This window comes from Microcaecilia unicolor, chromosome 5, assembly GCF_901765095.1.
Source record: "Microcaecilia unicolor chromosome 5, aMicUni1.1, whole genome shotgun sequence".
In the NCBI taxonomy this organism is placed as follows: domain Eukaryota; kingdom Metazoa; phylum Chordata; class Amphibia; order Gymnophiona; family Siphonopidae; genus Microcaecilia; species Microcaecilia unicolor.
The window spans coordinates 228,774,396-228,786,678 of record NC_044035.1 but is presented as its reverse complement, the minus strand read 5'-3'; the positions used below and the strand labels follow the sequence as shown (position 1 = coordinate 228,786,678).

Below are 12,283 nucleotides of genomic sequence, written 5' to 3'. Positions count from 1 at the left end.
AACCCGAGGCAAAGGAAGAGGCGCGTCCACCAGCATCCGCTGGAGATCCGCGTACCAAGGAACCCTTGGCCAATCCGGGTCTATGAGAATCACCAATCCTCGGTGCAGGCGAATCCGAAGTAGCCCTATTAAGGGCCAAGGAGGGAACATATACAGGAGTCCCGAGGGCCAAGGTTGAGCCAGGGCATCCAACCCCGCCGAGCGAGGATCTCTCCTTCTGCTGAAAACGCGAGGGACTTTGGCGTTTATGCTGGACGCCATGAGGTCCAAGTCTGGAGTCCCCCATTTGGCACAACAGCCAGTGCCCTGCACTAAGTGCCGCCCTGATGATTGATGTAGGCTACTGCTGTCGTGTTGTCCAACAGAACTCGGACAGAAAGACCCTTCAGCGTCCTGTGGAAGGCCAGAACAGCATGGAATATCGCTCAGCTCCAAGCGATTGATGGACCATCCCGCTTCCACGGTGGACCACAGACCCTGAGCATAGTGTCCCCGGCAATGAGCTCCCCAGCCCAAAAGGCTGGCATCCGTTATTCACCAGACACCAAAACGGAAGAGCCAGTGGAATCCCCTGCCGCAGCATGCTGTCTGAAAGCCACCAATCCATACTGCGCTGGGCAGCAGGAAGCCACCTTAGTCTGCGTTGGTACGCCAGGGAAAATCGGGGACCATTGCTGAAGCACAGCAAGCTGTAACAGTCTCATGTGAGCTCTCACCCAGGGGACCACCTCTATGGTGGCCATCATCGATCCCAGGAGCTGAACAAAGTCCCAAGCTCGAGGGCGAGGCATCCGAAGGAGCAGGCAGACCTGATTCTGAAGCTTGAGACGCCTGTTGTCGGGAAGAAAAACGAACCCCGAAGCCATGTCAAACTGGACCCCCAAATACTCGAGAGACTGAGAGGGGGTCAGGTGACTTTTGGGCATATTGACTACCCAGCCCAGAGTCTGAAGAACTGTAACAACTCTGGCTGTGGCAAGTCGACTTTCGTCTGCCAAATCCGCCCTGATAAGCCAGTCGTCGAGTTAAGGGTGAACTCTGATACCCTCTCGCCTGAGAAAAGCAGCCATCATTACCATCACCTTGGAAAAGGTCTGAGGGGCAGTTGCCAGGCCAAAAAGCAAGCCGCAAAACTGGAAATGTTGGCTCAATACCGCAAACCGGAGAAACCGCTGATGCGGCGGCCAAATGGGAATATGCAAATACACTTCCTTGAGGTCCAGCGACGTGAGAAACTCTCCTGGCTGTGCCTCTGCAATGACGGAGCGCAGGGTTTCCATGTGGAAGTGTCGCACTTGTTGACTCTGCGCAAGTCGAGAATAGGTCTGAACGACCCGCCTTTTCGAGGCACCACAAAATAGATGGAGTAGCGACCGCAGCGGCGTTCGGCGGGAGGAACCAGAACTACCGCTCCGGGCTTCAGCAACATCTGCAAGGTCTTGTTCACCACCACCCGCTTGAAAGCAGTGCCGCATCGGGATTCCAAAAACACGTCCACCGGGGCAGCGAATTCTAGTCGGTAACCTTCTCTGATCAGGTCCAGGACCCACTGATCCGAAGTAATCTTGGTCCACTCCTCAAGAAAGAGGAAGAGACAACCCCCTACTGCGGGAACCGAGTGGACCGGCGCCCCATCATTCTTGAGGACGCCCCAGCGAGTTTGTCCGAACGAAAGGAGTTCCTCTGCTGGAAACGGGTACTTTGACCAAAACCCAGAGCGCCCTGGGTGAAACCTGCGAGCTTCGCGAAAACATGGCCTGGAAGAGGAGGGAAGAGAAGGACTTTTGGAAGAAGGCCTCAGTCTATCCTCAGGCAACCGTTGGGACTTAGAATCCCCTAGGTCCTTAACAATCTTCTCCAAATCCTCCCCAAATAAAAGAAGGCCCCGAAAGGGTAACCTCACCAGCCTTTTAGAGGCCATGTCAACCGCCCAATGACGGAGCCAAAGAAGGTGACGAGCAACAACCGCCACTGACATCTGCTTAGCCGAAGCTCTGACCAGATCATAAAGGGCATCAGCCAAAAAAGACAGTGCAGACTCCATACGCAGGACAACCTCAGCGAGGGAACCCGCTCCATTGGTGGGCTGCTCAACCGCCTGCTGCAACCAGGAAAGGCAGGCCCGGGCTGCATAGGAACAGCAAACAGCCGCCCATAAGGAAAGGCCCAAGATATCAAACGACTGCTTCAGCGCGGACTCCAGTTGCCAGTTCTGCATATCTTTCAAAGCAACCTCTCCCTCCACCGGGAGAGTAGTCTTTTAGTCACAGCCGTGACTAACGCATCCACTTTAGGCATCCCAAAGAGGGTCAACTGACTTTCACTCAGAGGGGAAATGTTGCCCTATCCTTTTATCCTCACCTCTTTAATCCCTTACCCTTAATTGTTCTGTCTGCCTGTCTTATCTAGACTGTAAGCTCTTTGAGTAGGGACTGTCTTTTTGTGTATGGTGTACAGCGCTGCGTATGCCTTGTAGCGCTATAGAAATGATAAGTAGTTGTAGTAGTAGTAGGGTAAAGGTGACACATAGCCCTGGCCACCTTCAAGAGACCCTCAGGGTCAGACCATTGAGCTGAAATAAGCTCTTGGATGGAAGCATGCACAGGAAAAGCCCGAGAAGGCTTCTTAGTACTAGCCATCCTAGGATTAATAGAAGAGGCAGCGCCCTCGTCAGGATCTTCAATACAAAGGACCTCTAAGGCATCAAAAATGAGAGCTGGCAACTCGTCGCGGTAGAAAATCCGAACCGCTTTAGGGTCATCCAACTCCTGTGGCAAGCAGCCACCCTCGTCTGGATCATCAGTCTGTGATGGCCTGCCCGACCCCTCAGACTCCCTGAAATAGGGTGAAGAGTCCCCCTCAGACGGGGTATTCACTCGTCTACACTTAGCGTCAGCCAAAGGCTCGGGGTAAGAAATAAAGTCTCCAGCAGACGCTGGGCTATCAAGAACTGGGGGCAACCCAGTCCGAAAAGAATTGTCAGGAACCTCAGGCAGTGCTCTTTTTAACATAAAAGCCTTATGCATCAGCAGCACAATTTCAGGGGAGAAAAACTCATCCTGTACCTCCGCCCCCACATTGGGGGAAGCGGAGGCAATAGCTCCTCTAGAAACCTCGAAATGAGGCCTCCTCCTGCACTCAGACTCCTCCGCAACCGTGAGGGTCGAGTCACGCAGTGCCTCCAAGATGGCGCCCGCTGCCAACTCTGTCAGGCGGGAAGACTCACTGCCCGCCATGCTCGTGCCAGCATTAGCATCTAGGCAGCATGAGCTGCAAAGCCCCGCTGCTGATCTGTGTTTCCCACAGTGGGAGCAGCGCTTAACCCCTTCAGCAGCCATCAAATACAGAAAACAAAATGGCGCTGTCGCACCAAAACTTACCCCGCACAGAGCACTGTCAGCGGGAACCTCCCTAGAGGAGCTGGGCACCACTCTCACCTCAGGATAACGAGAAACAAGCTTTGGTCAAGCTGCACCGAACCAGGAACTCTAGAGAAAGCCTCAGAAATTGCCACGCTGAGAAAGCGAGCCTTTTTTTTTTTTTTTTTTACTGTGAGGAAAGTTAAGAGGCAGGCAGCCACAGAGGAACTCCGGGAGGAGGGGGAATGGGGTAAGGCAGGGACAGGGAAAACCAAGTATGCCTTTAAAGTGGGCACCACCAGCCACAACACCCCCCCCCCCCCCCCCCCCCCGCTCTACTGGCAAAGCACAGGAGCCACCCCAGGCAGAAATCCAGGAGCTGAGAAAGCGACGTCCACACCTGCTAGGAGATAGACATATACTGAAGGCAGAGGGGGCTGGGCATCCAGGAACACTGTGTGCTTTCAGTGTTCTCTATCTCCACCTGCTGGTAGGCGTATACAACCCATCAGTTAATGGATTCATCTGCTGTTGATGACAAGGAACATTTTGTTCCAGGCGGGCCTGAGGCAGGAGCTGTTGCTCCTGCCCTCCTGCCTCCACCTTGTTGTAAAGGTCCAGGGTAGGGGTTGGGTGCAAGGGGGGGGGGGGGGGGGTGCATGCGCAGTGGAAGGGGTTATGTCCAGTGGACCACCATGGAAATTAAAGTTTGTGGGGTCATGGGGCTCTGCACTGTACCAGAATCTCTGGAGAAAGCCTCAGAATAGCTACGCTGTATAAGCGCGCACTTTTTTTTTTTTTTTAAACGCTGTGAGGAAAGTTGGAGGCAGGGAAAGGGCGAACCTATATGCCTTTAAAGTGGGCACCACCAGCCACAACACCCCTGCTCAACTGGCAAAGCACAGGAGCCACCCCAGGCAGAAATCCAGGAGCTGATCAAGCTACGTCCACACCTCCTGGGAGATAGAGGAATACTGAAGGCAGATGGGGCTAGCCGTCCAAGGGTCACTGTGGTTCTTCAGTGTTCTCTATCTCCACCTGCTGGTAGGCAGATACAACCCATCAGTTAATGGATTCATCTGCTGCTGCTGACAAGGAATTACCATTTTCTATACATCTGTTGGGCGTGAACATTTAACCTAACACTTTCTTCACACGTTGAAATTCATTTTACTTTTGTAGGGAATTTTCATTTAGTTAGTGTACTATGGAGCATTTCCTTATCGCATCATAACAAGGATGACATTCCAATTTCTCCCCAGCTTGATTCAGTATTATATAGGTCTTTGAATGGGAGCTAAAAGCATGATTTATGTTAATGAATCATACGAAGATTTAAACTTACCTCTTGGAGTTTCCTCTCTGTTTTGAGCTCCATTTGCAATACCCTCTTGTTCTGTTTCATGTCTTTGGTCTTGCTGTTGCTGCAGCTGTCTTATTATGTCATCAAGAATACTAGGTTCCTGACTTTGTTCATCTTGGTCATTTGTTTGCTGTCCAATCACTTGCTCAACTACTTCTCCATCACCTTGCAAATTGAAGACATATGTCAGCTTTTGATAAGAGATTAAACTAGAGAAAGGTGACAAACACTTCAATACTTAAAAATCCTATTCTCTTTTCACTTCTATTCTGAAATCATTGCCTCAACAGTAAATTAGATCATTATATTACCACAGATATCCTTACTTGTTGCCACATATCCCAGTTGCGGAATCAAATGATCGTCTGCACAATTTTCCCGCCCTGGAACTAATCTTTGGTACTTGGTTGGGTGAGGATTTCCATCAACATCGACCAAGAAAGGCGGAGGCATGAGATGAGGAGCTTGCTGAGTTTGCTCATCCAGAACATAGTTGTTGCCATCACGGATGAGTGGTCGATAGTCAGTATGAAAAAACATCTGATCAGGAATCTAGAAACATATGGATTTATTTTAAAATCTACAAATAAAGTTTTAAAACCAAGCCTGAGCTGTCTAAAACAGTGGCTCTCAAACATGTCCTGGGGGCCCACCAGCCAGTCAGGTTTTCAGCATATTCCTAATGAATATGCACAAAACAGATCTGCATGTCTATCACCTCCTTTATATACAAACCTCTCCTGTGCATATTCATTAAGCATATCCTGAAAACCTGATTGGCTGGTGAGCCCCTAGGACAGGTTTGAGAACCACTGGTCTGAAACTCTATTCCAATTGTATATCACAATGTCGAAGGTTTCAATTTGACACCAGATCAGCTTCTAATCTTTTGGCCAACTGGAAACAGTCTTTAGAGATGCTAGCAGTGATCTGATTTTTGCAACCTTGATCATGTACTTTCATCTCAGACTACAAGCCCATTTTAGAGAATTTATTAAAAAAAACATGCAGCTAACTGCCTAGATTTGGTGGCAACACCTCATTCAGTATAGTGGAGTAGCTGCCTAATGGTAAGAGCAATGGGCTGAGAACTGGGAAATTAAGTTCAAATCCCACTATGGCTCCTTCTGTACTTGGGCAAGTTAATCATCCATTGCTTCACGTACGAACTTAGACTGAGCCCACTAAGGACAGAGAAAGTAGCCTGCTTGTCCTTGGAGAAAATGAAGATACATACCTGTAGCAGGTACTCTCCGAGGACAGCAGACTGATTATTCTCACCATTGGGTTGTCGTCCGCAATGGCCCAGGAGACCACAAAAAACTTAACAGCAAACAAAGAAGTCTCTCGAATGCTCCGTAGCGCGGGCTGAGTGCAACGCGCATGTGCGAACGGCTTCCCGCCTGCAACACGAGCGTGAGTCCCTCAGTTTAATAAAAAAGTAAACCAGAAAAACTCCAAGGGGAGGAGAGCGGGTATGTGAGAATGATCAGCATGCTGACCTCGGAGAATACCTGCTATAGGTATGCATCTTCATTTTCTCCAAGGACAAGCAGGCTCAGTATTCTCACCATTGGGGTATCCCTAGCCCCCAGGCTCACTCAAAACAATGAACATTGGTCAATTGGGCCTTGCAATGGCGAGGACATGACAGAGATTGACCTAAAAAGAAATACAACTAAGTGAGAGTGCAGCCTGGAACAGAACAGAAATGGGCCTAGGAGGGTGGAGTTGGATTCTAAACCCCAAACAGACTCTGCAGCACCGACTGCCCAAACCATCTGTCGCATTGGGTATACTGCTGAAGGCAGTAGTGAGATGTGAATGTGTGGACTGATGACCACGTTGCAGTCTTGCAAATCTCTTCAATGGAGGTTGACTTTAAGTGAGCCACTGACGCAGCCATGGCTCTAACATTATGAGCCGTGATATGGCCCTCCAGAGTCAGCCCAGCTTGGACATAAGTGAAGGAAATGCTATCTGCTAGCCAATTGGAGATTGAGCGTTTTACGATGGCAACTCCCCTCCTGTTGGGATCAAAAGAAACAAATATTTGGGCGGACTGTCTATAGGGCTTTGTCCGCTCCACGTAAAAGGTAAATGCTCTCTTACAGTCCAAGGTGTGCAACTTGTCTTCACCAGGGCGGGTATGAGGACAGGGAAAGAATGTTGGCAAGACAACTGACAGGTTCAGATGGAACTTCAACACCACCTTCAGCAAGAACTTAGGGTGAGTGCGGAGGACTACTCTGTTATGATGAAACTTGATATACGGTGCATGCACTACCAGGGCTTGGAGCTCACTGACTCTACGAGCTGAAGTAACAGCCACCAAGAAAATGACCTTCCAGGTCAAGTACTTCAGATGGCAGGAATTCAGTGGCTCAAAAGGAGGTTTCATCAGCTGGGTGAGAATGAGACGTTGAGATCCCATGACACTGGTGGAGGTTTGACAAGGGGGCTTTGACAAAAGCAAATCTCTCATAAAACGAACTACTAAAGGCTGACCAGAGATAGGCTTACCTTCTACATGTTGATAAGCACTAATTGCAATAAGGTGAACCCTTGCGGAGTTGGTCTTGAGACCAGACTCTGATAAGTGTAGAAGGTATTCAAGCAGGGTCCGTGTAGGACAAGAAAAAGGATCTAGGGCCTTGCTGTCACACCAGACGGCAAACCTCCTCCATTTGAAAGAATAACACTTTTTCGTGGAATCTTTCCTGGAAGCAAGCAAGACTCGGGAGACACCCTCCAAAAGACCTAAGGAGGCAACTTCTAAGCTCTCAACATCCAGGCTGTGAGAGCCAGAGAATGGAGGTTGGGATGTAGAAGTGACCCCTCGTTCTGAGTGATGAGGGTTGGAAAACACTCCAATCACGGTTCTTCGGAGGACAACTCCAGAAGAAGAGGGAACCAAATCTGACGTGGCCAGAAGGGAGTGATGAGAATCCATTGCCCCATGTAAGCCGCATTGAGCCTGCCATGAGTGGGAAAGCGCGGGGTACAAATGTAACAAAAAAAAAAATCATGGTTCCGCGGTCTTGCTTGAGTTTCAATAAAGTCTTCCCTACTAGTGGTATGGGAGGTTACGCATACAGAAAACGCCTGTCCCCCAATGAAGGAGAAAGGCATCTGACGCTAGTCTGTCGTGAGCCTGAAGTCTGGAACAGAATTGAGGGACTTTGTGATTGAACTGAGTGGCAAAAATATCCACCGAGGGGGTGCCCCACGCTGGGAAGATCTTGCAGACGTCCATGTTCAGTGACCACTTGTGAGGTTGGATGATCCTGCTCAACCTGTTGGCCAGACTGTTTACGCCCGCCAGATACGTGGCCAGGAGAAACATGTCGTGTTGGTGAACCAAAAGCCACATCCGGACAGCTTCCTGACACAGAGGGCGAGATCCGGTGCCCTCCTGCCTGTTGGTGTAATACATTGCAACCTGATTGTCTGTCAATTAAAATGATTTCATTGGACAGCCGATCTCTGAAAGCCTTTAAAGCGTTCCAGATCGCTCGTAATTTCAGGAGGTTGATCTGAATACCCTTTTCCTGAAAGGACCAAGCTCCTTGAGTGTGAAGTCCATCTACATGAGCTCCCCACCCCAGGAGGGATGCATCCATCGCCAGCACTTTCTGTGGCTGAGGAATTTGGAATGGACTTCCCAAGGTCAGATTGGGTCAAATGGTCCACCACTGAAGGGAACTGCAAAAGTCGGTGGAGAGATGGATCACATCCGCTAGATCCCCTGAGGCCTGGCACCACTGGGAAGCTAGGGTCCACTGAGCTGATCTCATATGTAGGCGTGCCATGGAAGTCACACGAACTGTGGAAGCCATGTGCTCTAAAAGTCTCAACATCTGCAAGCTGTGATCTGTTGAGATGCTCGAGCCAAGGACACCAGGGCCAGGAGATTGTCTGCCCTTGCCTGGGGGAGGTAAGCTCGAGACGTCCGTGTGTCCAACAGAGCTCCAATGAACTCCAATTTCTGAACTGGGACACGGTGGGACTTGGGAAAATTGATTACAAACCCCAGTAGATCTAGCAGTCGAATAGTCATCCGCATGGACTGTAGAGCGCCTGCCTCCGAGGTGCTCTTCATCAGCCAATCGTCGAGATAAGGGAAGACATGCACTACCTGTCTGCATAGCAATGCTGTGACAACTGCCAGGCACTTTGTGAAGACCCTGGGCGCAGACGCGAGGCCAAATGGCAATACACAGTACTGAAAGTGCCGAGTTCCCAACCGAAATCGAAGATACTTCCTGTGAGCTGGGAGTATCGAGATGTAAGTATAGGCATCCTTTAAGTCCAGAGAGCACAGCCAATCGTTTTCCTGAATCATGGGAAGAACGGTGCCCAGGGAAACTATCCTGAACTTTTCTTGGACAAGGAATTTGGACACATCCCCCGTTTTCTTTTGCACAAGGAAGTACCTGGAATAGAATCCCAGCCCTTCTTCCCCTGGTGGAACGGGTTCGACCGCATTGGCCTTTAGAAGGGCAGAGAGTTCCTCTGCAAGTACCTGCTTGTGCTGGGAGCTGAAGGATTGCGCTCCCAGTGGACAATTTTGGAGGCATGGATTCCAGATTGAGAGTGTATCCTAACCGGACTATTTGAAGAACCCACCTGTCGGAGGTTATAAGAGGCCACCTTTGGTGAAAAAATATCAACCTCCCCCCGACTGGCAAGTCGTCCAGCACAGGCACTTTTTCTGAGGCTATGCTGCACTGGAGCCAGTCAAAAGCCCGTCCCTTGCTTTTGCTGGGGAGCCATAGGGGCCTTAGGCGCACGCTGTTGACGGGAACGAGCATGCTGGGACTGAGCCTGGATAGGCTGCCGAGAAGCAGAAGTGTACCTACGCCTATTGTAGGATTAGGGAGCACCCCTCTTCCCTCCAAAAAACCTCCTAGTTGAGGCGGCGGTAGCAAAAGACGCCCGGCGGGAGAGAGAATCCATAGCATCATGGTGCTTCTTGATCTGATCAACCATGTCCTCTACTTTTTCTCCAAAAAGATTATCACTCCGGCAAGGAACATCCGCCATTCGCTGGTGGGTCTTATGATCCAGGTCAGAGACACACAGCCATCAGATTCTGCACATCACTATACCATGAGCAGCTACACGGGATGCCACATCAAAAATGTCGTAAGTACTCCTGGCCAGGAATTTGCGACACACCTTCTGCTACCTGATTACCTGGTGAAAAGATTAGGCGAGCTCCGGAGGAAGTGCTTCAACCAAACTGGACAGTTGCCTCACCAAGTTCCGCAAGTGGATGCTCGTGTAGAGCTGGGTAAGTTTGGATCTTGGCGACGAGCATAGCGGCCTGATATGTTTTCCTCCCAAAAGAATCCAAGGTCCTAGATTCTCTGCCTGGGGATGCCGAGGCATAGTCTCTAGTACTCTTGGCTCTTCTGAGAACACAGTCCACCACCATGGAATCGTGAGGAAGTTGGGCCTTCACCATTACTGGTTCTCCATGGATTCTCTACTGGGATTCAGCATTTTTGGGGACCACTGGATTAGATAGAGGGAACGACCAGTTTCGCATAAGAACTTCCCTGAGTGCGTTATGCAAGGGGGCCGTTGCAACCTCTGTGGGTGGAGAAGGATAGTCCAAGACCTCGAGCATCTCAGCCCTGGGCTCATCCACAACCTCCATAGAGAAAGGAATGTCCTTAGACATTTCCCGAACAAAGGAGGAAAAAGACAGACTCTCAGGGGGAGACATCCTTCTTTCAATAGGCGTAGTAGGATCAGAGGGGACCCCATATGACTCTTCCGCCAAAAAGTATCTGGGATCTTCCTCTTCCTCCCACGAGCACTCATCACCGGTATCTGACAGCAGCTCTCTAAGAGCAGCCCAAACCTGAGCCTGTTTAGATGTCGAGGAACGACAGCCTCAAGGGGAATGTCGAAAAGTCAACCCCTGCCTGGACTGCGACGAAGCTTCTTCCACCGACGTAGAGGGAGAATCGACCCGGGTGGCGACAGATGCTACAAGCGGCACCAAGGACGGGGACCTCACCACAGGCGAAGGCCCAGATGCCGCTTCCACAGTCGATGCAGAAGGTGCAAGCACCCCTGGCACCGAAGCAGACTGGCGCAGCAATCCTTCCAGAAGCTCTGGAAGAAGGGCCTTGATGTGCTCGTCGAGAGCTTCCATCGGAAAAAGCTATGGGGCCAGTGTAGGAGCCAGTGGCAGAATCTGAGGGGGCTCGAGAGCCGGTACCAAGCTGCCAGAAGACAGACGCGTCGGCACCTCCTGTATAGTGGGTGAGCGGTCCTCTCGGCGCCGACGCTTCTCGAGTGCCGAATCCCTCGGCTTCCCGGAGCTATTGGTACTGTGTCTGGAAGGAGAACAATGACGGTGCTTCTTAGCCTTCGCTCGACGCCCATCATTGAGACTCCTTGGTACCGAAGAGGAGGACGTGGAATCCTCACACCTCCTGGGGGCTGGGTCCGACAAAGGTCATTCCCGGGGGGCCTGCATAACAGTAGGCCTCGAGACAGGTGGAGACCCACTCAATGCCCCGCTGCTCCCAGCACAATGTGGTCGTTCGGCAGCCATTACCTGTGCTCTCGAAGTCAATGCTTCCCTAGACGTCAACACCGATGTCGATGCCGAAGGACCGGACCTATCAGCAAAAAGTCTTTCATGCTGAGCCTCCTGAGACACTTGGGTCCGCTTTTTCATAAGAGAGCACAGCTTACAAGCAGCTGGCAAATGTTTGGGCCCAAGGCACTGGAGACATCACACGTGGGATCGGTACCCGAGATTGTCCGGTTGCAGCGAGTACAACGCTTGAAGCCGCTGGGACTCCTCAATGACATGGATGGAAAAATAGTGGCTGCGAAATTAAAGGACTCGAAATAGTCTACTCTATTCAACTCATAGTGTAGTAACTATCAGTGATTAACTGGAAAGAAGAAATGGAAGAAACATTTGGAAAGTGGAGTTGCTTACCTATAACCAGAGTTCACTGTGGACTGCCTAGGAACGCAGCCACACTTTGGGTGATGTCATCTGAAAATCTCACACCAGACATACTATTCATAGCTCCAGCAATGCCTTTCAGCCTTACTAAGTACAGATCTCCTATGATCCACCTTGCTCACTCCTCCCCTTTGATAAATATAAAGCTGATTGTAGACAGTTCAGTCTGGGGGGTGGGGGGAGTGTGGACTGTAAATGTAGGTACATTTCCCTATTCTGCACAGACAATTCATTACAGGTAAGCAACTCCACTTCCACAGACAAGTAGAGAAAATGCAGACCACTTTGGATGATAGCTGAGGGTTGGCCAAATACCTGTTTCCTGCTATCTAAGTTATTTGGCAACCTGAAAAAAACGAGTTGTGGAAGGGCACAGTCATCACTACAGGGTAGCAAGTGCCACCCCTTTGCCATCACACTTCCAGGGCAACTCAGCCTGGACATGCAACAGCAGATTTAAATCCTGGCACTGGGCTATCCCACCACTGGAGGAAACATACAGGAAGTATCCCCAAGATGCTTCTGTAAAGGCAGGACTTGGTAGCCATCAGTCCTAGATTC

The 12,283-nt window shown here is 50.4% G+C and overlaps 1 protein-coding gene across 2 annotated transcripts in view; it reads right to left on the bottom strand.

The window, feature by feature from the left end:
• The window catches only part of BRWD1 (bromodomain and WD repeat domain containing 1), a 523,732-nt gene that overhangs the window by 362,824 nt on the left and 148,625 nt on the right, over nt 1–12,283 (bottom strand). For both annotated transcript variants that reach the window (XM_030203838.1, XM_030203839.1), the window contains exons 17-18: nt 5,049–5,274; nt 4,705–4,887 (exon numbers count right to left, since the gene is read on the bottom strand). In XM_030203838.1, the coding sequence (XP_030059698.1) occupies nt 4,705–4,887; nt 5,049–5,274 (409 nt within the window). The remainder of the gene's footprint in view (nt 1–4,704; nt 4,888–5,048; nt 5,275–12,283) is intronic.